This window comes from Erythrolamprus reginae, chromosome 2, assembly GCF_031021105.1.
Source record: "Erythrolamprus reginae isolate rEryReg1 chromosome 2, rEryReg1.hap1, whole genome shotgun sequence".
Classification (NCBI taxonomy): domain Eukaryota; kingdom Metazoa; phylum Chordata; class Lepidosauria; order Squamata; family Dipsadidae; genus Erythrolamprus; species Erythrolamprus reginae.
Window position 1 is genome coordinate 76093159 of NC_091951.1, and position 27654 is coordinate 76120812.

Sequence of the window (27654 nt, forward strand, 5' to 3'; positions counted from 1 at the left end):
TACTTGGCCAAGTAAAAGTATTCTATTTTCTTTCTGCCATCTCATATTTAATTCTATATTTTCATTCTAAAATCAAAGTTAAGATTTTTTTTCTCTACTCAGAAAATCTCATTTTTTCTAGATAAGGATAAAGATAACACAAAGAAAGAAAATCCACGGTTTTTAAAAAGAAACATGATATGATTTCAGTGTTGTATACAACTACATATTCATTTGAAGAGCCATAAATACAACAAGAGAAAGGAAGTCACATAGTTAAAATGACCTTTAGGAAATAAATGTAAAAATGAATGTTGGAAGCTCCCATCTTGCCTACTCTGAAAATGCAGCTTAGAGGATCTGCTTTCTGGGAAAGGGAATCTAGATACTTACCAACTTTTATTAAAACATAGTAAGGAACATTTAAGATCCTTATCATGAATTCTCTCATTATTTTCTTTATTTTCCTTTCTTTTAGTTATTTGGGGTAGGAAAACTAGTCTCTAAAGACAGTCTTTGGGAATTTGCTTAAAAGAAAAAGAAGTAAGGATATTGTTCTAGTGTACAACAGCTTCCTCAAACTGTTTGTATGCAGCACTCAATCTTTCACTGCCCTGGGTGTTTTTTTTGTTTTTTTTTAAAGCTGCAATCACAATTTTACTGTTTAGATCCAGTCAGACAGAATAACTTGGCCTGGAGCCCTGTGAAATACATAACACAAAGGACTAAAACAAAAATATGACAGGAATTATTATCCCAATCCACAGTTACATAGGGAAGCAAATAATAGCCACATGCTTGACCCAAGCTCATAGCAAAGCTGACTCTCATTGTTTCATTTCTTTCCAGTGCTGGGGGATGCCAGCCAGATTTTTTTTCTTTGAGGCTGAAGCACAATTTTATTGTTTGCGTGGCTATCGTGTGCCCGAGGATTTGTCCCTGGAATGCACAAAAAGCTTTGCAGGCAACAAAAATTTATTGAAATTAAAGGCTGGTGAAAGAGGGAGATTCTTTGATTATCCTTATATATAAGCAAATTGGGATTTGCACATGGCCGATACTTATGCCTTTTGTTAGGCCTAGTCTGTTTGTAATAAGCCTGGTTAATAAATAAAAACTATACCTACCTGAAAAACATTTTTATTTCTAAATGTACAGATCATTGTTTACTTAATAAAAATTCATTCCATCTTATCTACCATGCTCGGGGTGGGGTGGGGGAAATCCTTGTACAGTGGTACCTCATCTTACAAACGCCTCTTCTAACGAACTTTTCAAGATACGAACCCGGTGTTTAAGATTTTTTTGCCTCTTCTGCCGAACTATTTTCACCTTACGAACCGAAGCAGCTGCTGCTGGGATGAAGGGGTTTCTTTTTTTCCCCTTTTTTGAAGAAAGAAAAGGGAGGGGCAACTTGGAGGAGTAAAGATTTTGCATGCTTGCAAAAGCACTGAAACGGTGTCTTTTTAAGAAAGAAAAGGGAGGGGCAGCTTGGAGGAGTAAAGATTTTGCATGCTTGCAAAAGCACTGAAACGGTGTCTTTTTAAGAAAGAAAAGGGAGGGGCAGCTTGGAGGAGTAAAGATTTTTCATGCTTGCAAAGGCACTGAAACTGTGTCTTTTGCTTCTTCCACCCGCCCCCTTTAGCTGCTCCTCCCTGCCCTCTGTTCGCCTCCCTTCTAAAGTTTGGGATTTTCCTGAAGGATTTGCACGCATTATTTGCTTTTACATTTATTCCTATGGGAAACATTGTTTCATCTTACGAACTTTTCACCTTATGAACCTCCTCCTGGAACCAATTAAGTACCTATGATGAGGTACCACTGTATTTCTTTTAAGGTAGATTTCTGTGAGGCAAGGCAATGTTTCATACTAGACATGGAAAAAGCCGAACCAAGAAATGGAAGTCATCCAAGATTAATTAATAAAAGATAACAGAATGACTTTATGAATCTGGCAAAAGCTCAATTGTGAAGCTTGACGTAACATGGAAAACAGAATGTTAGATTCCAGATATACAGATATTTTAGTATTTTTAAATAGATTTATGAAAAAGGAAAGGAAATGCATTATACAGCTTCTGTTCTACTTGAAACATTTCATGAATACCTAACATAGCCAAACTGTTTATTTAAAGACTGAAGAATTGTTTGAATGATTTTAATAAGAAGAATAATTTTCACCAATGAACACTAGGCAACAGGTTTCCCATACAACAGCCAGCAAAATACTGCAGACATGAATACTAAGCACTACACATCCTTTGAAGTCCAAAATTTGTCACTCCTTTCCAACAGTTTGAGCTCCAATGCTAAAATGCAAAACTGAGCCATAGTGCAAACACTGCTTCAGTTAAATTCCCTTTTCTATCTGCACATGTCTCTAGATTGAAATTCTGAAAAATCATCATACTTCATATGACAGAATCTTAAATTTAAAAGTTTGTGTTTGTTTGCTTTTTAATTTAAGATTCATATATTCTTTGTGCAGAAATTCTTGATGTAGAAAGTCACTGAATGCAGGAAGGTTTAAAATTAAAATAGCCACAATACACAATTGTAAGTCGTAATCTTTTCCTGTCACTTTTAGCACTTCCTTCATTTTTATGAAATGAAGGGCCGCTTTCACAAAACAATGCTTCCTGCATGAATTCTGTCCTGACAGAAGTGATGTGAATCATCCTTTCTACGTCTGAATTCATTCAGTTATGCAACACTGAGGCAGTGTATTTTTTGCAGATAATAAAATATGTCTAGAGCAAATAGTCTTATTTTATAAATCAAGGCTAAAGTTGGGGTTTTCTACTGCTCGTTCATATTAAAGTCATATAAAATATTTACCATCCTAAAGAAAGGTGCAATACACATTTGCAAATGCATCATATGAAACGCCACATTCTCTGCATGTCTATGTAAATACTAAGACCATTTATTCAAATATATTATGTGGACTGCTAACCATTCAGTTAAATTATACAGCTGAATTCTGTGTTCATTCATTTGTTTTTTAAATTTTGTGGATTTACTGCCAATTGATGTGCCATCATTTATTCATGCAAACTTTAGCAAACAGAACATTCTGCTAAAATGATGAATCATAGAATTTATCAGGCACCTTTCTAATAACAGAATGTCAGATATACCACCCCAAGTGACAGCACTGTAGAAATGCCAAAGCAATCATGTCAATGATGTTGCTCCATTCCAGATTTTGATGGCTTCCAGATGTTGAAGCATTTCAGCTTTTAACATAAGTTCTGTTTGGCTCAATTTTTATTTTTTATCAATGTTGGGAAGAAAAAGTTATTAAAATATGTATTGTTTTCTAAACTGCACAATTTTAGATATTTCCTATTATACAATATTTTTGTATATGGGTTTCCTACATGCACATTTTATGTGTGTGTATATTATATATCTGTCCTATATACATGAAGAAATGGAACACTTTGCATAGAATTATGTTACACAACAGAAAGAGATCCATATAACATTCAGCAACATTTGACCCTAAGTGTAAAATTCTGAACCTGAGCAAAAAAAATGCCTTTATGAGAGATGAAGAACAGTATACAGTATTCTACTTCCAAAGAAATTATAGTAATGAGTAAACTTTTACTTTCAAAGTTAATTAAAAAAATATTTTTTACCAACAATGGTGCTAGCAATATTAATAATACTATGATCTGTGGCTGCAATGTTCTGCTTCCTGAATTCAGATTTTTCCAAATCAAAAGTGTTCATGAATGTTTTACCAAGATTGACAAATAACTAATGAAAAGTTGATAGGTCAGCATCCACACATGTTTCAAGGAAACACATTAAAGTTTGGTTCGTTTCCTGCCTAACATGGTAGGAACGTATTTACTGATTTCAGATGATGCCAGAGACAGAAGGCCTAGCCAAAGGAAGAATTGAAGATTGATCTTCAGTATGTTTGCTGATGCTATTGATCAATAATATTCAGGCAAACGAACACATTCGCAAGTGGATAGAAGAGCAGTCTTTTTTTTAAAAAAAAATTGCACTATTGCCCTACCTACCAATCTTGCTTCTTTAAATAGAAATTTCTATCCCAAAAACTTTGGTGTTGAATTTATTGTTTGAGATTTGTGCGTTCTAACCCAAGAAAATATATTTGTTCCTATAGTAGGCATTCTAGTATATACATTGCTCATATGTATGTTAAAAACAGGTTGTTCTCTTATATATTATTAGACTGCTTAAGAATTACACCAGATGTAGTGACCAAGATCTTATTGACAGCTCCTCTATGATGTTGCTAATCATTCAGTCTTAACAACTTCCTTGCTTGACAACAGAAATTTGGGGCACTCTTGTGGTTTAAGTCAAGGACTACCTGTACTTTTATTTTTTATCAACCGTCAATAACAAAGTTGCTACTTTTGCTTTGTAGTTATTTAAACATAGGGAGAAATACTTAAGTGTTCTGATGTAGGCTTGGCTATATTTTGCAATAAACGTTTTACATCTAATACTCTTTTATTGCTTTATTTTATAATCTTACTAATTTACTGTTATTTTATTGTATTTTATGGCTTGCTGTACGTTATGACCTATGATTACAACAATAACCTTAGTTACTTCCTTTATTTACCTTTGATTCAACTTGGAATACCTCAGTTTCATATGCCACCTGAAAGATCTAGTTCAGTAGTTCTCAAACTTCCTTTGAACTGGTGACTCACATATCCAGCTCCTTTCAGCTTTTGTGGCTAAATGGTTGAGAAATACGCTGAAGTCCCTACAAGGGTAATCTCACTTTTTTCCTCACTTTTTTTCCCCACATGAAAAATAAATGGGGCTAGATGATCTTGAACTCCAGTTTCATTCCCAGGCCACACCTTATTACAGCGAGACATTTCTTGGCTCAGATTCAGTGGTCACACACCATTTAATGTGAAGAACAGTGTTTCCCAACCTTGGCAACTTTAAGATGTGTGAACCAACTCCCAAAACTCTAGAGTAGAAATCCACACATCTTTAATTTACTACGGTTCAGTAACACTGGTTTAATGCATCTCACAATTCATTCATGTCACAATTTATTCAGATCCCAAATTTGGGTCTAATATCTTTCCAATCTCCAAATCTAAATTGACCCCCTACCCAGTTATTATATTCCCTGCCTATCTTTGTTATATGCCTAGACAAGCTCACATGTTGTAAAGTTTTAAAAAAAGCTTACTTATTAAAAAGGCGTATTTTCTTTTTACAGTAAATCCCTTAGAATGCTGTACTTAAAGTATAAATTACAGCATAATCATGTCCCATGCTTTCATTCCCTTTCCCCCCTGTCCATGCATGCATCAACAAAAGATCTTCCTTCATGAAAAGCACAACTTAAATCTCAGTGCATTCATTCTTTATCTAAGTTTCAGGGTAGGTCTCCTTCTAAGGCTTTGTTCACGTGAGACACATTCATCTACAGAACATTTTGCTCATTAAAGATATTAAAACATGTTGCAGCAATGCCCATAACTCTACTTGCTTTTCATCTAGAAAAGACCAAACCAATGACTTCTGTAGCCCTAGCTGTGTGGGTTCAATGTCAATGCAAAAGGTCAACAACCAGACTCTTCTCATTTCTACTGCAACCTCTGATGCCAGGGTCTCTGTTGCCTTAGTCCATTCTGACTCAGTTTCTCCATTCACAGCCCCAATTTAATTACCATGAAGTCCAGTTTAAATATAATGAAGAGTGTGCGGCTGTTACAATATAGTTACCTTTATGGGCAATTTGATGAGGTCTCATATTATTATCTGGAGGAGATTTATACTCTTATGACGTTTTTCTTTTTTCCACTCTATGAAATTTTTATTGCTATTCCTTTTTAAAAGGATTCCATTTAAACTTAATTAACTTTAATATGAAACAAAGATATTTTTTTTTTTTGCTGAAAAGCAGGTGCTCAGCAAAGTTTTGGGAAATACTGGGACCATCATAAAAATGCAGCAAATGTTTTTCACACCTTTCGACAGAACTAAAACTCAGTTGGCTAACTTCTTCTTTGTAAGATGCTTATTTTAATCTTGTACCAGAAGCAGGATAGATGATTTGAGAAAGGAGTGAAGGAATCCATTTATGCTGAAGTGGAAAATCCTTCCTTCAACAGAGGTGGAAGCCTCAGACGTAAGCTGTCCCTCAATATGTTGAAGAGATATTTTGTTCTCATCATAGTAGCACAAGATAGTAGCACATTACTTTCGCTCTTAGAAGGGAGCTGCTTGGCAATTTCAACTATTTTTGTTGTTGCTCTTCTTGTTGTTAATTGCAAAGTCATGTCTGACCCATTGCTACTCCATGGACAATGTTCCTCCAGGTTCTCCTGTCTTATACCATCCTCTGGAGTCCATTAAGATCTCTTTGTTCCAGGGGGGTGGGGGTGCACCCATGCCCGCATGTGGAAGGATGAACACACACACACACACACACAAATCTTGAATTCGGGAGGAGAGGTTGTTGGTTTGCTTGTTTTTGCTCAGATTGCAATGTGATATGAGGATGGGGACTGTTGCATGTGTTCAGGTACACTTCACTTTTGTTGGAAATTTGGCTGAGTTATAGACAGAATGAAGGAAACTGCATCAAGGAAACCAACCAAATGTAAAGTTCCATTTATTACTGTGGCAATGATAAATGAACTGATTTCCCTTAGAGTTATCAAATGGTTTAAAAATTGATTCATCAACTCCTACAGATTGATCCTCAAAATTGCCAGATTAACAGTTTGCTGACAAAGTTAGTTAATAACTCCCTGAAACATTGTCTGCTGGGCATTTCTAGCCATTTATAATCTAGGTATATGCATACCTAGATGTCATTTATTAAACCTTTACAAGGGAGATACCGGCATCAACACTGACCACTAAATCAGTAATGTATTGAGCTCATCTGTCTTCAAAGTCAGCCAAATGCATACTATTGAAATTTTATCCCTGGTAGTCTCACAAATTACCTGCCAACTTTACAGTACATCACAGTGCCTGATATCCATTAGATTCCTTTTGCAAAGCTCTATGACTATGCCTCAATATTGTCACTTTCTAGACCCGTTCCCAACCCAGAATAAAAAGATAATACTTCAGCATTATCTGTCTCTTATGTGCCTTTTCTCAGCGGAATGCAAGGAGCCTGCTGTTTGGAGAAGCCTCTATTTTTTCATTTAAAGTCTCGCTACTGACCTTTTAACTTTTTCCAGGGATGCAAGAGCAAGGTCAGTTTAAATTTGCTTTTTAAAGTCCAAAAAAGAACAGCTTTTTCTATAGATATCAAGTGCCATGCAAGCAGAACAGCTCCTTGACTGGGTCACACAGAAATGGTTCTGAAGCAAGAATTTACAGTACTGCATTTAGACCTTAAGCAAAATTAACCGCGCCTATAAGGGTTGCTGGCCAGAGGACACTGGCCAGAGTAAGACAAAATGAAGCTACAGTGATACCTCGTCTTACAAACCCCTCGTCATATGAACTTTTCGAGATACGAACCTGGGGTTTAAGATTTTTTTTACCTCTTCTTCCGAACTATTTTCACCTTACGAACCCGCCACCGCCACTGGGATGCCCCGCCTCCAGACTTCTGTTGCCAGGCGAAGGCTCCTCTCATTGGGCAACCCCACCTCCGGACCTTCCGTTGCCAGTGAAGCGCCCATTTTTGCACTGCTGGGATTCTCCTGAGGCTCCCCTCCATGGGAAAATTCCACCACCGGACTTTGGCATTTTTGCGATGCTGCAGGGAAATCCCAGCATTGCAAAAATGGGCACGTCGCTGGCAATGGAAGTCCAGAGGTGGGGTTGCCCAAAGAGGGGAGCCTCAGGGGAATTCTACCAGCACGAAAACGGGTGCTTCAGCTGGCAAAAGGAGTGAACTTTGGGCTTGCACGCATTAATCGTTTTTCCATTGATTCCTATGGGAAACATTGTTTCGTCTTACGAACTTTTCACCTTACGAACCTTGTCCCGGAACCAATTAAGTTCATAAGACAAGATATCACTGTATTTCTTTAGTGCAAATGTTTGTTGTTGTTGTTTTTAAAAAAATATCTGCATTGTAGATCTTCTTTCCAAGCATTCATGTTAACTTTTCCACGTGGAAAGAATCCACCTGAATGGATGGCCTTAAAGTAACAACCAGGAGGGAGAGTAGGAAGATTTACACTAAATAAGTGGTTGGTTCATTACTGACTTGTGTGAGCCATCCACAATGCTTCATAAACTATGGGTTATGACTTAAACAGTGTTATGCAAACCCAATCATTGGTTAAAACGTGGTTTGGTAAGATGAGTGAATGCAATCACAGGCAGTCTTTGACATGCCTTGATCCAGTTTGCTCATCTTGCAGTGTAAATTATTTATGCAATGAAACAGCACCAGTGAGTCAGAGTAAATTGGGAGCAACTATCTTCACTGACATTCTGCCTTCCTTTCTGGAGGCTGTCTTTTTAAAACCAGGTAAAATGGGGGGATCTATGAGGCCCCATCAGGATCAATTGTTTTATCCCCTAATACTATTTTCTGTCTCTTTCAGTCCTCTGTGCTCAATTATTAGGCAAGTGAATATTTTGACCATGCCATCATTTTTATGCGTATTTTCCATCTCCAAGCTGTAAAAACTTGAATGCTTATTGAATATAAGCATATCAGGTGATGTGTATTTGTGCAACAAGCAACTTGCCTAATAATTGTGCACACAGTGAACAGAGTGAAAATACTCTATATTCCATGGATTCACAAACTTTTTGCCCATCATACCTATTCTTAGTGTAATCTTAATGTACACACACCTTCTAAAAATCAAAACATCAAAATGAACACAAATGAACAATGAAACCCATATAATGAAACTCTGGGAAATGTATATTTAAGGTAACAATGTACTAAAAGTTATACAGTGATCCCTCTATTATCGCGAGGGTTCCGTTCCAAGACCCCTCGCGATAATCGATTTTTCGTGATGTAGGGTTGCGGAAGTAAAAACACCATCTGCGCATGCGCGCCCTTTTTTCTATGGCCGCACATGCGTAGATGGTGGAGTTTGCGTTCTCCGCCGCCCACGCAAAGGGGAAACCCCGATTCGGCTCCTCGTTGCTCCTGCGTTACCGAGCAGATCAGCTGCTGGGCGGCCGAAGGAACCTTCCCTGGGTCTTCCCCCTCTTGCTGGTGGGCGGGCGAGCGGCGGGCATCAGCGAGGAGCCGGGGTTTCCCCTTTGCGTGGGCGGCCGGGAAGACCCAGGTTGGGGGTTCGGGGGGGGGTGCTGGGAAGCCCCCCAGGCCGGCTGCGACCTTTTAAAACAGCCGTGCCACTTCCCAGCTGACTCCCGAAGCCAAACCTGGAAGTGGTTTTTTTTTAAATTAATATATTTTTTAAAATCGCGATATAGCGTTTCGCGAAGATCGAGACCGCGAAACTCGAGGGATCACTGTACTGGTACAACTCCTGTGGATTCTTTCTGTACCTCCCCCCAAGGGAAGTATATCATAGTTTGGAAATCTTTGCTCTATTTTCATCTGTGTAATTGATAGTTAGCTCCATGCTTGATTAGTAGTTTTACTTTGAGCAAATTAAGGACTATTGAAGATTAAACCCTTTTTGGGTTTTAGATAGCCAACTAATTCCAGCTGATATCAGGTGAGTGGGCTGTGCAAACTCAGCCAGGCTATATAATAATGCACTACTTTCAACAAACTTTCTAAGGAATGAGAGAATGTGGAATATCTGACCCTACATTAAATCTATTATTTTTCCTCAGTTCCCATTAATTATACAACAATTTAAATCCTATTAATGTAAATCAAAGCAATATTTCTTTTTGTTAAGGAAGCAGTAACAAGAGACAATTCCCTCAGCTATGTAATAAAGTTAAGTGCAATCCTTTTCTAGGCTATGATAGATATATAAAATTATAGGGAATTAGCTTTAAAAAGCTATTGCCCCCTTTTAAACTTTCACTTGTGGTTGTTCCTAGTTTAATATGGAAAGATCAGTGTATCAGTCATTTTTAAATATGTTATTAATCTTAGTGTTAATATAAAGTTTCATAGTTTTTTCTCCGTAGCTATGTTTTTTTTGGACCTCCTTATGTTAACAGTTGAATTTTACTAAGAGGATAAATATAGTATCCTACCCTATCTTTTGTTCCAATGTATGTTGTAGACCCAGCAACCTAAACCTAATCTTGGACTTGGACTCTGAGGTATGTGCATAAATGCACAAGAGTGCCTTCCATCCCCTATCCTAATGTTCCTCTCTTACTAGTATATAAACATTGTTATATCTTTGTCAGGGTTGGGCTGCTAGCCGTAACACTAAATTGGGCTTGCCGCCACGGCTCATGAGTGCTAGCGGGGCCAGCACAGTTTTGCTTCTGCATCTGTGGAGGTAGCAAAATTGAGCACTAAGACGTAGGTGCGTCCGTGTTTCGGCGGTTTTTTTCTTCTGCACATGCTGAAACATGGGCACAGCTGTGGTTCCATGTGCGATTTTGCTACTTCCAATCTTTGTATACCACCAATACATACCACCAATACATGCATGCATGCAGAAAAAAGAAAGAAAGAAAGAAAAAAATAAAAAAAGGAAAAAAAGAGAAAGAAGAAAGAAAGAAAGAAAGAGAAAGAAAGAAAGATCAGAAAAGCAAGAATCAATCTTTCTTAGTTTCCTTCTTCTTGCCTTCTGTCTTTATTTATTTATTTCTTCCTTCCTTCCTTCCTTCCTTCCTCCCACCCTCCCTTTACTCTTTTTAAAAAAATAAAAATAGCAGATAAACTGCACTGACAGCTGAGCCTTTTTATGTCTGTGATACATCCTCAGCATGACGCAATGCTTCATAATCAAATGTCTTAAGAAATTCAGTCAAACATGAAAACAAAAGTGGTGTCATTTCACAAAATCAGACCAAAAAAAAAAGATTATGGACTTTGCTATGATCCTAGAGTTTAAATGGGAGTAAGGGTTTTCAGAGGAATGTAGTCATAACTGCCCTCCTCAAAATATTGCTATATTCTGCTGGGAAAGTGGTATTTGGAGATGGCGTGGGAAATGACGAATGCCTCCATGTCCTTTCTGTAGAGCAGAAGGCAAACCCTTACTTTGCTTTGTCCTGAGTGAGTGCTCTGGAAAGATACAATGGATACTTAGCATCTAAATCCTACCAGCTAGGACAATAGATCAATTTTAACCCCACAGGTTCTCCTTAGCCTAGAACTGTCCCTGGTAATGCTAAATGTGCCAATAATGGAAAATATTTGTAGCTCAGAGTTCAAATGAGAGGTCCTTGATGCTCTCTGAGCTTGGTTGCTTCTTGCAGAAATGTCTGCAAAAAAAAATTCCACAAGTTGAAGTCCACAAGTGTTTAAAGTTGCCAAATTTGAAGACCTCCAATCTACATTAACAATAACAAAAAAAAATCAGGTTCAATAAAATAAATACAATTTTTCAAGTAGTACTTGGATTAGTTGTTTATTTAGCAACTGTTCAAAATTCCAATGATGCTGAAAAAAGTCTGATATTCACACTTATATGCAACACATTATCCCCATGGTCATGTGATTGCAATTCAGACACTTGACAACCAGCTTGCATTTATGACCAATTGCACAGTCTTGCGGCCATATTACCATGATTTATGTGATCAATTTTGGCTATGCTATCTGTATTTAACCCATTGTATTGGGAGCAATTACCTTTGCTTAGAAGGTCAGTCCATCTGGTGATCCTGGGACTGACTCCTCACCACCTGTCAACATTTGACAGTGCAGTTGGCTCTGGCACTGGCTGCTTGTCATCAGACCCTCTTCAGACGCCCTCTCTGAGCCCACCACGGCCGAAAAACAGTGCCTTCTGATAATAGTGGAGCTTTGAAAACTACTGTCATTCCTGACCTCTGATGGCCCCACAATGTAGGTCAGGTGAAAAAACAATCTCCAAGCCTAAAAATGCTTTTATTATGATGAACTATATAAGAGAATGGTGCACATTTGATTATACTTTTTTCTCCTCTCTTTCTTATACACACATGAATTAGGATGGTATCTGAGATGTTTACACATACATTCTCATCTAGAGTTTAAGCCAGGCTTTACTCCTTATTGTTGGAAAATGGATCTTTCTTCTATCTCTTGAGGTGATCCACTTTAATATCTACACCAGGGGTGAAATGCTCCTGGTTTGCTTATAGAAGAGCAAAGGGAGCATGAGGCTCCACCCATCCGCCCGGACGCCACCATTTGGATTATTTTACCCTCTGCACATGCGCAAAGCCTTCTGTGCATGCACAGAGGGTAAAAGAACCCAAGTGGTGGTGTTCAAGTGGGTGGGGGGAGCCTCGTGCTCCCTTCGCGACCAGTCTCCTATAAATGATAGGCACAAGCAAACCGGGATCATTTCACCTCTGCTCTACACCCATAATGAGCAGGTAGGAATATAACTCCTCTAAAACTCCTCTAAAAATTACATTCTGAAAATGAGGTTTTCCATCAAAGGACTGTAGAAAAGGAAATGGAAGCTAAAGCACACAACACTTCCAGAAGCAAACAATTTTGATTGTTATACATCACTGCAAGAGGTGAAAGGACCATGGACCAGAAAGCAGGCCTTCTTGGAAGTTACCCCAACACTGTGGAACACTGCTGACCTAGAAATTAGGTTGGCCATTTTATTTTTTGAGTATTTTAGAAAGCTCTGGAAACTTTCCATTTTAAGTGGGCAGTTAAGTTTGGTTTAGTTGAAGTGATAGTTAGAAGGCAATCTCTTTTTTTAAAGTGCATTGTGGTTGTAGAAGAGAAGTTCATTTATGGATTAAGTTATACTCTGTTAATTAGTCAAAGATTACTAATAGTGTAAAAATGTGTGTATATAAATCTGTATGTGTAATTAAAATCTATTTAAACACTCTTTGAATATAGTTGATGTGGGAAGAATAAGTTTCTCATACCTGAAAATGTGATATGAAATCAATAAAATTTGCTTTATTGACATTCATCAGAATTGCACTTTTAATTAGATGACCCAAGTATAAAAACATGAAGAAGAGATAAAGCAATAGAGAAACACGGCAACCCCACAAAGAAAACAGCATCTGAAATAGTTTAAAGGCTGCCATGTTAAAGAAAAACCTAGTCATTTCATGAAATTAAATTAAATTTAATCATTAAATTTCTTCATATTAAGCCAGTTTATGAGTTTAGCATTATCCTTGGGACCACTACTTATCTGAGAATTAAATTAAAACAACATTGTTCTTCCAGCATATCTGTCAATTACCTTAGCAAGAAAATACACAAAACTGAAGACCTAGGTTATCTGCAACTAGCTTCCTCAGAGGATTAAAATTGAGAGTAGCAGCTGCAGAGCCCATACAAATGGAAATGGAAATAGTATTGGTCACCTTCTATCAATAATGCAAGTCCTGAAATGAATTTATACTAGGGTGGATTTGATTTAAATCAAGTCAATTTAAATTACGATTTAAATCATGATTTAAATCACTAGTAAAAAAATAATAATTTCAATCAATTCGATTTAAACCATAATTTTTAAAAAGCAACTGTCATTTCTGTCCCAAGCAGCTCCTCTTCTGACCCTCTGTTGACTAACCGACAGTCCCAATATTGCACAATATACAGCCTCATACTACATGACTAAGTTCCATTTCAATGTAAAATATTAATGTATCTTAAATGTAAAACTATATTTAGATAGATTTTTACTCCAGAAGCATTTTATTAAAATAAATCTGATAAAATTAAGAAAAAATTTGATTTAAATTTTAAAAAATCTGATTTAATTTTTTTAATGATTTTTTAAAAAAAACATCCATTTTTATCCACCCTGGTTTATACTGTAACAATCCAACTGCCTGATCTACGTAATGGCTTACAAGATCAGAAAGTTACATGGCATTGTTACAGCTGAAGTCCAATACATCTGGAATATGCATTTCATATATTTGTATTCACATATATGTTCATTCATCATTCATTCATTTTTTAAAACTATTAGGCAGGAAATTTTAATTAAATTATTTCTTAATTGTTGGGCGGAAATTTTAAGCCCAATATTTCCAACCATCTAATTCTCATTTCTCAATGCATAGTTTGAAATGAAATACCTTGTCACATGGTACTGGTTCCCTTTCCTATTTCCAGCTGCTAAACTGCATTAAAAGGATGCTGAAAATAAATTCAATAGCTTTCCTGTTATTGCTTTTCATGAAGGCAATTACTGTAGTTGCCACGAGGATGTTTAGCATTAGCAAATAAGCTCAGCAATCATAATATTTCTACTAAAATACTTTCTAAGCTATGAAGACTTTTGGGGCTTCAACCTTCTTGCCCTTTAGGCAATCCTGGATCACCAATAAACCTTTCAGTAACACACAATGTTTTAGGAGTCTTTGGTATCAGTTGATTAGCATACTAGCTATTATGTTTGCTTAACTAGGTCCTGTGTGGGCAATTCTATTCAGCAAATATCCAAACTCAATCAATTATAAGGTTAGACAGCAGAACCAAATACTGTATTGAAAATAAGTATATTTGAAGCGAAAGAATCCCCCCATACCAGTTGGATCCTGCAGACCCAGTCAAAAGAAACGCCCTGAATTCCACAATGGATGACTGACTGGCAAAAATTGATGGAATTACCAGAGATGGCTAAATGAATTGCATTAATCAACGAAAAGAATACATAAGAACTTTGTTTCCCCTTGGAACCCGCTTCTGGACTTTGTTCTTGGGTGGAATGTTCACTTTGGGTTTTGCTGATTAGATAGGTTTCTTGTTATAGAAATGGCTAGTATATATTGCTACATCAAAGTAAAAAGTTGAGGCTGTGTGTTAATATTTATTTATTTTTATTTGTTTGTTTTGTCAAGTACATATTTGTGGTATACAAAGGTATAATAATATTTATATAAATGATACTAGTAATAGAGAAACATTAGGACAGGGGACAGAAGGCACTCTGGTGCACTTATCCACGCCCGTCTTAGGAATCAAGAGAGGTCAACAGTAGAGAGTCTAAGGGTAAAGTTTTGGGGGTTAGGTGATGATACTACCGAGTCTGGTAGTGAGTTCCATGCCTCAACTACTTGGTTACTAAAGTCGTATTTCCCGCAGTCGAATATCTTATTTTATGAGTAGAATATCTTATCCTACTGCTCTAAAAAGAGTGGGAAATCAATGCTTTCTGTTACCCTCTATAGTCATAAGGTAACTATACCTTCTTCTCTTGCAGTTTCCCCACTATTTTCATTTTTATTTGAACTGATATTCTGATAAACTAAAAAAATGGAAATGGAAAAAATACCCTGCTCCCATCCTTCTTTCCACAGTTTTCCAAGAGAGGGAGAAAAAAGGGGGGAGGGGGGAGAGAACCCTGGACACACCAGAGTTCTGACAACAACCGAGAATGGAGCCTCAAACTGCAATGGGTCTAACTAGCCATCCACCTGGCAGGCTGCAAGAGACATTCGTAAAAGCACTGTCAAGTGGCAACACCTGCAAATAAGAAAAAGTCCTCAACTTTCTCATGCTCCAGCTCCAAAAAACATTTACAGACACTCCCGTAAATGCAACAACAGCGGCATCTCCAATGGTGCTTGTGAGGGCAATCTCCAGTCTCATGCTCCAGACATTGACAGTCCTGGAGGTTAGACGTAGGTTTCTCCCTCTTTCTGTTTTAGGTTGCTTTATGCCTTCTCAGTGGGGGTTGTTGTAATTGGGAGTGGCCGTCTCTTCTGTGACTGCTTTCTTCCCTTGTTTAAAGGCTTTGTTTCCCCAGAAAGGAGCAAGAGAGCAATTTTTTTCCCTTTTCTTGTGTCATTTTGGGGAGTAGTCTAACAGTCAGAGAAGGCGGGAAGCTTTTCACGCTAATTTATTTCCCCCCCTCCCCCAGGGGCTTTAATAGGGGAGGGAGTTAATGTTAGGCAGGCACTGGCAAAGTGGTAGTTGTAAGTGAAGGTTGGGGGAAGGGAGCAAGAACTTGAAGCAGAGTGCCTGTAAATTGTACGTTTTGGCATGAATCAGAGCTTGGAGCAATTTCACATATACACACACCCAAGCTTTTGCCTTTTCTGACTACAGTCCCTTTTGCCCACCTAACCAGCAGGGAAGAGTTGGTGCTTCATGAAGTCTTGACAGTATTTATAAGATTCTAGGCATGTGGTGGAGAAAATAGGTGAGAACTCTGGTTTCCCAAACTAGTAGTTTCTGATGAGTTATAAGTAACGAGAATGAGTTAAACAAATTATATGAATAAAACCAATAGGCATTGTCAGTTTTCTTTCCTTAATGAAAGGCACTAAATTGTTGATTGTGGGGGATTCGTAGTTTGAAGAGATGAGTTAAAAAGGGGACTGCCTTGTCCTGAGAATATGGCATACAGCCAAAAACAAGCCAATGTAACAAATCAAACCAAAATTCCCACTGGAAGCACAAATTATTTGACTTCAGATACATAAAGACAAAAATCCAGCTCTCTGGAACAGGCTCTAATGTTGGAAACGGTGGAAGGAAAGAGGACAACTAGGAACAAGGTGGATGGACACATGAAACTATAGGTTAGAGATAGATTATCATGGAGAAAATCTATATGGTCACTAAGATTCAAAAACAATTTGATGGTTTATAATCAATCTTGTCCTGTTCTTCCCTTCTGCATCTTTGCTAACAAGGAATCAACTATAATCATCAGAATTACTGAAGAATTGTTACCAAGTGATTGAGAAATAATCCTCTTCCTGCTTCTTCTCCTTGGTTAATTGTGCGTGTTTTGCTATCAATAACTAATTATTACTGTTGATAATTAATAATATTAACTAATGAAATATTCTCAGATGAAGGGTGTTCAGCTTGGTTGCTCTCGCTTGCTCTCACTTGCTCTCGCTTGCTCGCTTGCTTCCATCTATTTGGATGGAAGAGTTGAACAGAACCAACTCTAGTATTTTCCTAGGGAATGGCTGCACTCCCTGAGACCTACAAGAATAGACAAAGCTGCACATGCCCTGGGCTGGCCATTTGGTTTGAAAATACAGGTAATCCTCGACTTACAATAGTTCATTTACTGACCTGTTACAGTGTCACTGAAAAAAGTGACTTATGATAATTTCTCACATTTACAACCATTGCAGCATTCCCATGATCATGCGATCAAAATTCAGATACAGTGATATCTCGTCTTACGAACACAATTGGTTCCGGGACGAGGTTTGTAAGATGAAAAGTTTGTAAGATGAAAAAATGTTTCACATAGGAATCAATGGAAAAGTGATTAATGTGTGCAAGCCCCAAACTCACCCCTTTTGCCAGCCGAAGCGCCCGTTTTTGCACTTCTGGGATTCACCTGAGGCTCCCCTCAATGGGAAACCCCACCTCCGGACTTCCATGTTTTTGTGATGCTATGATTTCGCTGAGGCTCCCCTCGCTGGGAAACCCCACCTCCAGACTTCCGTTGCCAGCGAAGCGCCCATTTTTGCGCTGCTGGGATTCCCCTGCAGCATCGCAAAACTACAGAAGTCCGGAGGTGGTATTTCCCATGGAGGGGAGCCTCAGGGGAATCCCAGCAGTGCAAAAACAGGTGCTTTGCTGCAACAGAAGTCCAGAGGCAGGGCATCCCAGTGGCGGCGGCTTGGGTTTGTAAGGTGAAAATAGTTTGGAAGAAGAGGCAAAAAAATCTTAAACCCCGGGTTTTGTATCTCAAAAAGTTTGCATGACGAGGAGTTTGTAAGATGAGGTATCAATGTATTTCACAACTGACTCATACTTATGATGGTTGAAGCATTCCAGGATCATGTGGTCATCTTTTGTGACCTTTTGACAAGCAAAGTCAGTGGGGATTACTAACTTAACAACTTCAGTGATTCACTTGATATCTATGACAAAAAAAGGTTGTAAAATGGGGAAAACTCACTTGGACTCAATTGAGGTCATAACTCAAGGACTACCTGTATACAATACACTAACTGAAAGACTGCATTATTATGCTACCTAATCTCAGATGTGAAACTCATGAATGAGAAAGAATATTGTTGCATTAAGTATCTAATATTGAACTACATCGATTAAAGTTGGAACATCTGGAAAAAATAATTAGAAGAAAATGTCCAAGGTTCATTTTAAAATTCTGATCTCATTTAATGCAGCTTTCCCAAAACAAGGCTCTTTCAGATGTGTGACCTTCAGACTTTCCAGAATTCTCAGCAATGGACATTGCTGGAGAAAATCCATACATCTAGAAGATGTCCCACTTGGGGATGGGTGGGAATTGTTTTAATGTTTTACAGCCACATTTCCAACTCTGGAAGTTTAAATATACTTGAATTACCATGATATTTTTCAGCTTTGCTCTGTAGCATTTTTTCCTATCTGTCTTCTGTGTCCTTGATGAACATCAATTATCATCAATCAGCACCTAAAGAACGTTTCTTAAGTTATTTAAGACAGGATCATGGCCTTTCCAGAAAAGTAAGTGTCTTATTTCTAATAGCTCTTTAGTTCTGCGTCAAATATTTTAGAAATCCATTGAGTAGATTATTCTAATGAGGTCAGCTATGCGAAAATTTGCCGTGATGCCTGGATTCGAAGATATACAATTGCTTTTAAAGCACCAAAATAGAACCACTAAAATGTTTACGACTGCAACCCAGATGTCCCAGTACCAGGAATCTAGGTTCTGAGCCTAAATCCCAACTAATCACTATTACGCTCTGGGACGCCCTCAATAATCACAGCTTTTCGCTATTTGCAGTCATGTATGATACCAGAGATTATCCCATGATCCTCAGCTTCCTGTTTGTATACCTCAAATTGTAATGTTTAAATACAAGATGGATACAATACAAAACTGATTGTTATCTCTTTAATCACCCTATTCCACACAGATTTCCTCTGGGATTGTTGACTTTAGGATTAGCAATCGCCTTTAGCTATTGCTCCTACTTCAAATAATCTCTGGTAAGAAAATATACAAGGTTTTAAAAGGGGTTTCTTCTATAAATGATTGCTCCCCCTCCATCATTGGCAAAACAGGGGGGGAAAGTACTAAATTCCTTCCCCTCATACACGCTTGCTGTGTGACAAATCTCAGCTCAAACGTTCTCTATATTTCCCTTTGATCAGCAAAGGCCCACTTAAATTGTGTCCCTCTTCTCAGCAGGACTGGTTTAGCTACAAGGGCACCTCCACTCCCTCCCACACACTCTTAACCAATAATTAACAAGGGAGAAAGAGAAGAATAAAAGGAGGCCCAGCAGCAGCTTGTCTTGAGCTTTTGCAGGCCTTGGCCAAGCAGGTGGAGCCAATGGTTAAGAGCACTGGCTGCCTACTGGGAACCATGCAATATAGATGAATACATGGTGACTGTCAAAAGGTTGTAAGAATTATGATGGAATCGGGCAGCAGCTTTACGAGTCACAACCCTTCCTTCCCCCAAATCGTCCCATTGTTCTTCCTGTTCCAGTGATGCCTGCAGCTTCCTTTCATTTGTGATTTATGGTAGACATTGCAACCCAGTCTGGAAGTTTCTGCAGATTCTCTCACATGTAAACTGGTGGTTACCATAGGAACTACAGAGGTCAAGCCAGTAAGGAACATAAAAGGTCAGTTATCTTGTCATTCCTGTTGTGCACCAATTATTCTCCATAGTGGTTGGAGTCAGACTTCAGATAGGGTTTTCCTCATCCAATCACAATTGAGGACTGAGAGTGTCAATCAAATTTTGAATATATCCGGCCACCATTTTGACTCTATAACCAGTTTGAGATGAAGTCAAACAGACTCGATGTAGAAAAATTAAAGTGTAAATCCTGTTGAACTGAAATAACGGCCAGAAGATAAACGAACTAGACTGCTGAATAATTAGAATGTGACTTTTCATTGAACCATAACAACGTGTACAACAAAGTACATATATTAATCTGTAGAAGACAAAAGACCCTGAAACAAAACTGAACCGTATTAATACCCAGGGTGGGACTAAAGACTGGCTCCAACCTCCGAGAATGGGCTTTCAGGTAAGGCAACGCCCCTTCTCCGTACTGGCTGGAGTCAGACTCCCGATAAGGACATACCAACGCCAGTGCCCATATCTAAGGAGGGAATAAACTCCCCAAACTGTCATTCAGTCACATTGTGATTGCATTGCCCACTGCAGAGCAAGCAGAAGTTATGGAAATTGTGAAGGATGTCCTATTTTCAAAGAACATATGAATAAACAATCTTTTCCCAAATAAGCAGCAGTTGCAAGCAAAGCTGGAAGGAACACAATGCTTCTGTTCTGCCATATGGATATTAATTGTACTAAAAAATCGATATCCAGATGGAATCTCCAAAAGAATAGCCCTGTTAAAGCCTAAGATTCCCACCATGTTATAGGGGGGAAATGACCAGAAACTGGGATTCATTGAAATAATAGAATAACAGCACACCTGCCTAGGTTTATGTTTAAATCCAGTTTCCCATTGCCTTATTTCAGATTTCGTTACTATATTGCTCATTTTAACATGGATTCTTTCAAAATTGCAGCTGGTGTTCAGAAGTCACCACTTCCATCTACAATGACTTATCCACAACCAGTAGATAGACATTTTACAATTATCTGTAGCCAGAGTTACAGCACAACAGCTTCTAGTGCTTACCTTAAAACATAATTCTATGTAATTGTTATAGTAAAAAAAAAAGTTGTGAAAATGTTGTGTTTTTCCACCTGCAGCCCCCAATACATTAGGAACAACATAAAGTCTCTCCAGAGATCTAGTACATGGGACAAGAAAAAAAAAATATAGATAAGATCTACAGTTTGTCAGACCCACTCCTGATTGGCTCAATAGACGGTGTCATCTCATATTTGGACGTTGGCTCTACCCACTAGGGAGAAATTCTTGCAATGTAAACTTCTCTGTTCAAAAACATAGCACAAGCATTATTAATCTGGCATATATATTTTTAATCTAGGTTTTAAAATGAATTTGGTTGTGTATTATGTTTTAACTTTTGTTTGCCACTTAGAGCTCTACCATTGATAGAGGGACACCTCTATAAATTGGTTAAATAAGCAACAAGCAATAATGCACAGAACAAAGGCTTGCTTGTTTGTCAGAAATCTATGGCCCCTGCTCCATTATTTATCTTGCAGTACTATCTCGCCCACTATCGCAGCTCCCCCCCTTTCCCTCCTGGGGATAGGGTGGGTTAAATACCCAATTAGCACTCCCACTTCTGAATGAACATAATGACCCTGGCAGGAGGACCCCTTCAAGAATTTGGCCTTCCCATCTCATTTCCATCTCAATTGCAGAACTTTTCATCACCCTTTCCCTGCAGAGATCCTCAGAGCCAGGTCACTTGCAAAGGTCTCGCGGCTTGTCTCATGCAAATAAGCTTGGCTGGGAGGAAACAAATGGGAGGCTCAGGAAATGTTGTCACAGAAGGATGGGGAGAAACCATATGGCAGTTTCACTATACCAGACCAGAAATTGCTTTGTTGGAAATACAAAGAGGAAGAGGAAGCGAATAGTATAGATGTGTTTTACTTTACTGGCACAGAAGAAACAAACAACCTGCACCAGTCAGGACTGACGGAGAAAGCAGCAACTTACAACAGTTATCTATACAAATTTGCTCTATGCTATATTATGTGTTATGATTTACAAGAGGAGAAACATGCTGGTGGAGCTTGCCTCTAATGTGTTCTGCATCCCACCGGGTATTAGAGGACTATGAAAGTGCAAGCCCCTTTCTGGTCCCCTTTCACACAGTTGGAAGTGCTTTCCTGGGCCTAAAGAAGCATGTTCTTCATTAGTTAAAGAACGATTTCCAATTAAAAGAAAAAAAGACTCAATTATAACAACCAAAGAAGAAAATATGTACCACTAACCCTGCTGGCTGCATTAGTATTGGCATAATGGGAGACCTCTAGAGGCAGCATGACTAGAAAGATATATACATTCTTAGTTGAAGAAAGTGCGTTGTTTGATTTCTAGAAATGTAATTTCTGTGTGTCACGCACCAATATTTTAATGCTAGGAATACATATTGAGAAAGCAGCCAAAGTAGTTTCTGGATTTTACCAGAGAATAAAGGGATTAAATTTAAAGGTTGGGTTGACATTTATCTATGATGACTGACAGGTATCATTAATTGTCGCTAGGCCAACAGAACCCTATATATTGTACTGGCAAAAGTAAACAACGAATAAGGCAGAGAAATACAATTTGGCCATAGAACATACATGATAAAATAACAGCTAACAGTAGTAGCAAAACTAGCAGCACAACATGGAGAAGTGTTTAAAAAACCTTTCATGAAAGTCAACTCATTTTATAAGGTTGCAGCATTAATTAAAAGTAAATTTCAGGTAGGATTTTGCAGGGGGGAAATACTGTGCCGTCTGCACTCATTTTTCCTTCTGTTGTGCAAAGTAGCAGGAGAAAGAAGACAGTAGTGCCTTGGATACCATGTATTCTTCTCAGGCCAGAATAGGAATCAACTAGCCTCATAGTAATCTAAGACTCAAGCTCAACCCGGATAAGACGGAGTGACTGTGGGTTTTGCCTCCCAAGGACAATCCCATCTGTCCGTCCATTACCCTGGGGGGGGAATTATTGACCCCCTCGGAGAGGGTCCGAAACTTGGGTGTCCTCCTCGATCCACAGCTCACATTAGAGAACCATCTTTCAGCTGTGGTGAGGGGGGCGTTTGCCCAGGTTCACCTGGTGCACCAATTGCGGCCCTATCTGGACCGGGATTCATTGCTCACAGTCACTCATGCCCTCATCACCTCGAGGCTCGACTACTGTAACGCTCTCTACATGGGGCTACCTCTGAAGAGTGCTCGGAAACTTCAGATCGTGCAGAATGCAGCTGCGAGAGCAGTCATGGGCTTACCTAGGTATGCCCATGTTTCACCATCACTCCGCAGTCTGCATTGGCTGCCGATCAATTTCCAGTCACAATTCAAAGTGTTGGTTATGACCTTTAAAGCCCTTCATGGCACTGGACCAGAATATCTCCGAGACCGCCTTCTGCTGCACGAATCCCAGCGACCGATTAGGTCCCACAGAGTGGGCCTTCTCCGGGTCCCGTCAACTAAACAATGTCGGTTGGCGGGCCCCAGGGGAAGAGCCTTCTCTGTGGCGGCCCCGACTCTCTGGAACCAACTCCCGCCAGAGATTAGGATTGCCCCTACTCTCCCTGCCTTCCGTAAACTCCTTAAAACCCACCTTTGCCGTGAGGCATGGGGGAACTGAAACACCTCCCCCGGGCATGTTTAATTTATACATGGTATGTTTGTGTGTGTGTTTGCTAGTAAATGTTTTTAAAGCTATTTGGATTTGTTATGATGTGCGGTATTTTGTTGTGAGCCGCCCCGAGTCTGCGGAGAGGGGCGGCATACAAATCTAAATAGATAGATAGATAGATAGATAGATAGATAGATAGATAGATAGATAGATAGATAGATAGATAGATAGATAGATAGATAGATAAATAAATAAATAAATAAGAGAATGGCTTTTATTAGCATAAAATTTTAAAAAATCCCTTGTCTTACCTTTCATAGAACTGGCTATTCAAATCAAACCACACCGTTCCATCTTCTTTTTTTTACTATTTTTATTGTTCTACAGCATAAAGTCAATCTGCTGAATATAATTCACTTTTACTGAATAGAATAGAATAGAATAGAATAGAATTCTTTATTGGCCAAGTGTGATTGGACACACAAAGAATTTGTCTTTGGTGCATATGCTCACAGTGTATATAAAAGAAAAGATATATTTTTCAAGAATCATGAGGTACAGGACTTAATGATTGTCATAGGGTACAAATCAGCAATCAGGAAACAATCAATATTAATATAAATCGTAAGGATACAAGCAACAAGTTACAGTCATACAACTATAAGTGGGACGAAATGGGCGATAGGAATAATAAGAAAAACTAATAGTAATAGTAATGCAGCCTTAGTGAATAGTTTTGACAGTGGTGAGGAGGGAATTATTTTAATAATTAATAATAATTAAAAATTTAATAATAAGAACAACTACTATTATTACTACTACTTAATATATATGTAGATTCTATATAAGGGTTTTTTTGGTAACACAAGAAGAGTCATACGTCAGGTTTAAAATGTTTCTTAAAACAAAGGAAAAGAATCTGAAGATTGAGAAAGACACCTCAACAAATTTACCCTTATGTTCCAGGAAGAAGCATCTGTCTTATTAACTAGTGCTTTAAGCAAGATTTTAGATGCCTGAGATCACTATCCTGAACTGGAATCAATAGACCGCTTTAAAATCTCTGCCTGGTTAGGGCAGCTCATATGTACATTAGGTCTTTCTTCCAGTCTTTCTGGAATCTCTGGATAGACATTACAGGATAAACAGAGTTGCCAAATGTTTTTGTTGTGTGTGGGGGGGGGGGAGGTTTGACTCTACTGGGCCAAATTGAAGCTCCTGTCCCTCCCACCTTTAATCCATCATTTCTCTCACAATCCAATGGTTAATGTAATTGTTTTATGAAACAATGAAACTTCCTGTTTGGAGGAAGACCATTCAATGAAGGCCAGTGCTGACATAGAGGACTCGTGTTCTCTTTTTCCAGACAGGGGCTAAGGATTTGCAACCCTGTTATGGCCAGACTAAACTCTGTCCGTAACTCCCACCTCCTGTTTTCTCAGCTTAACCCCAGCCTCCACCTTTATTAAAAGGGCCTGCACTTAAAACGCTCCCAAGGGCTGAGAGAGATGGATTCACTTGGCAACGCATGACTACCTTGTCATGCCATTAACGTTATTGCTATTGAATGGAGAAATGAGTAAGAGATATAAAGGCCAAGCAGAATACATGGGGCTGAAAGAGGCAGGACACCCTCTGCAGAAGCTACCTGCATTTTAAGAGGGGAGAAAAGAGATGGAGAAGGAAATTGGGAAGGGGGAAAACCTGATAAAGAAAAGTCCCCACTCCCCAAAAAACCCCGACAGTAGAGAAAGAGAACAAAAGTCCCTTATGCAACACAAGGCAGCTGGTTTAGCAATCTCCTTGTTCTATGGATGAGTCTCTAGTTCTCCCTTGCTGGCTACTGAGAATAAGCCCTAGAGCAATGGGGAGAGGCTGCCTCCTCATGACAAGCACATGACATGCCAAACTGAGCAAAGGGTAGGTCAATCCAGCATCCTCAAATCATAAACTCTGCAGCCAAATAGGAAGAGGCTAAATAAACCAATTCTAAACAATTTTGTCTGGGATGAAAAAGAAAGAACTCAAATCCAGCGAGGAAGTACCCAAAAGAATGAGGCAGAACTATCTCCTGAGAATATTACAAAAAGAGGAGGTAATCTTTCTTAATACTCTACAGTTGCCACTATCTGTAAAGGGGAAATAATTGGGATTTTAACTAATATGCATACTTATTAACAAGTTGTCCTCACTTTACAACAGCATTCAGGACTGGAATTTCTCAAGCTAAGCAACGTGGTCATGTGACTGAATGTGAAAATAATTCAGATAATTCCTCACTTTACAACAGGCATTGGGGCTGGAATTTCCACCACTAAACAATGTGGTGACATCATGCGTTTACACTAATCAGTGACAGAAAATCCTGAACTTCTGCTAGGTGAATCACTACAGGTAATTATGTGAAGACGCCAACTGTTCACCATTTAAAATCTCCTGCCAACTTCCCACTGGTTTAGCTATATAGAAAGCTGGCAGAGTTCTCCAGTGATCACAGGAGGATGCAACATTGTGATTGACACAATCATATCATTGTTATGCTTCTGTGATTGATGTACGTATGAGGACTGGTCCTAGCTACTCTCATTCAGTACCATCTTAAGTTTGAATGGTCGCTGAACAAGTGGTCATTAAAGGATAATCCTCTCTAGGTTCTCCTGAAAAATTCCAAAGCTTTTGAAAGAATCTTGAGAATATGAGGTAGCATTTTATACGATATCTAGAAATTCCTCTGAATAGGAGTGATGTTTCAGAATCTTAGTGATGCCTGCTTGCCTTATTTAAAAGTTGCAGGTTTTCTTTTTTTAAAAAAAAATACCAAATACATTATAATAGTTGCTACTAAACATTCAAAATTAGAAAAAAGATTTTCTAATGGAAAACAAACCAAATTTGAAACATAGAAACATAGAAGACTGACGGCAGAAAAAGACCTCATGATCCATCTATTCTGCCCTTATACTATTTTTTTGTATTTTATCTTAGGATGGATATATGTTTATCCCAGGCATGTTTAAATTCAGTTACTGTGGATTTACCAACCACGTCTGCTGGAAGTTTGTCCCAAGGATCTACTACTCTTTCAGTCAAATAATATTTTCTCACGTTGCTTTTGATCTTTCCCCCAACTAACTTCAGATTGTGTCCCCTTGTTCTTGTGTTCACTTTCCTATTAAAAACACTTCCCTCCTGGACCTTATTTAACCCTTTAACATATTTAAATGTTTCGATCATGTCCCCCCTGGCAGATCATGTCCCCCCTGGCAGATCCAATCTTCAATATTGTATCCAAAATCCCTATTTTGTATATTTATTTCCCCAAGTATCCAGGATACATTCAATATTCAATGAATAAATTGCATGAATATGTATCAACAGCCTCATTTTTTTTCCTGGCTGCAGAATTTAGACCTTCTCATACCACAATCCATTTCTCTTTCCTTAAGCGATCATTACTTTATATGTATGTATACAGGTTAAGAGCAGCATGTAACCACATCACAGGCACACTTGTCAGTTATGTCAACAGGGGCACAAGCAGTAAATAGGATTACAGACAAGAGCAAAGACTTTAAAGTGTCACAAGCTCACTGTGACTGATTGAGAGGCTTCACAGAGGTTGGAAAGAATGGGCAGAAAGAGTGGGAGTGACAGAAGCCCAGGTCGAAAAGGCTTTGGAGAGCTTGCAAATAAAGAGACTTTTTAGAGATTTGAAATAGCTGGGCCCAAGAACAAACAGATAAAGCCAATACTAACTGTCCTCCAGGGTATCAAAGGTCTGCTTCAATGCTGCGTGGAAATGACAAGGCCTACAAATGTCTTTTCTTTTTTCCTGTTAATTGCCGAAGATCAAAACTGATGTCCAAAGTGCTGCCAACTTCTACATTAAGGGAACAAAAACATTTAATTTGCCATGCAAAATTTCACAAAGTACTTCAAAGTGTAGCCACATGAAAAACTAAGGCTTTACAAGCCCAACATTATCTCAGATGATTAACCAAAGAAGCCACTTTGCAAATGGGAAATCCTTCAACTATCTTGAAACATTCAAAGATAAAGCAAGTTTGATCCTGTGGTTAAGGCACCAGGCTAGAAAATAAGAGACCGCGAGTCCTGCCTTAGTCTTGAAAGCCACATTGGTGAGACTTTGGGCGAGTAACTCTGTCAGCCAAAATCTAAGGGTTGTTGTTGTGGGAACAATAAAAGGAAGAAGATATGCTGGACATGTTTGCTACCTTGAGTTATTTGTAAACATAATAAAAGTGGGATACACATAAATAAAGACTGGATAACATGAGCAGCTAGAAATGGCCTACAGCTCTTGCCACAGTTTCACCAACAACTATTCCACCACTCACTGTTAGGTTGACAACAAATAGGGCACCTGATGGCTAACTGAAAAAAAATAATAATGACCAAATT

The 27654-nt window shown here is 38.6% G+C and overlaps 1 protein-coding gene and 1 long non-coding RNA gene across 9 annotated transcripts in view; one reads left to right on the forward strand and one right to left on the reverse strand.

Moving 5' to 3' along the window:
* The window catches only part of PLXNA1 (plexin A1), a 471845-nt gene that overhangs the window by 301519 nt on the left and 142672 nt on the right, over positions 1-27654 (reverse strand). Inside the window, exon 4 of one of the 8 annotated variants that reach the window (XM_070738371.1) lies at positions 26847-27112. The exons of the other annotated variants lie outside the window; for them this stretch is intronic. Coding sequence (XP_070594472.1) covers positions 27068-27112 — 45 coding nt within the window. The 3' untranslated portion in view covers positions 26847-27067. Of the gene's footprint in view, positions 1-26846; positions 27113-27654 lie in introns of those variants that run through there. 8 annotated transcript variants of the gene reach the window in all.
* Positions 17001-25535, forward strand: LOC139160472 (uncharacterized). Its single transcript, XR_011557950.1, has 3 exons — positions 17001-17031; positions 18405-18460; positions 25523-25535. It is a non-coding gene; the product is annotated as an uncharacterized lncRNA (long non-coding RNA).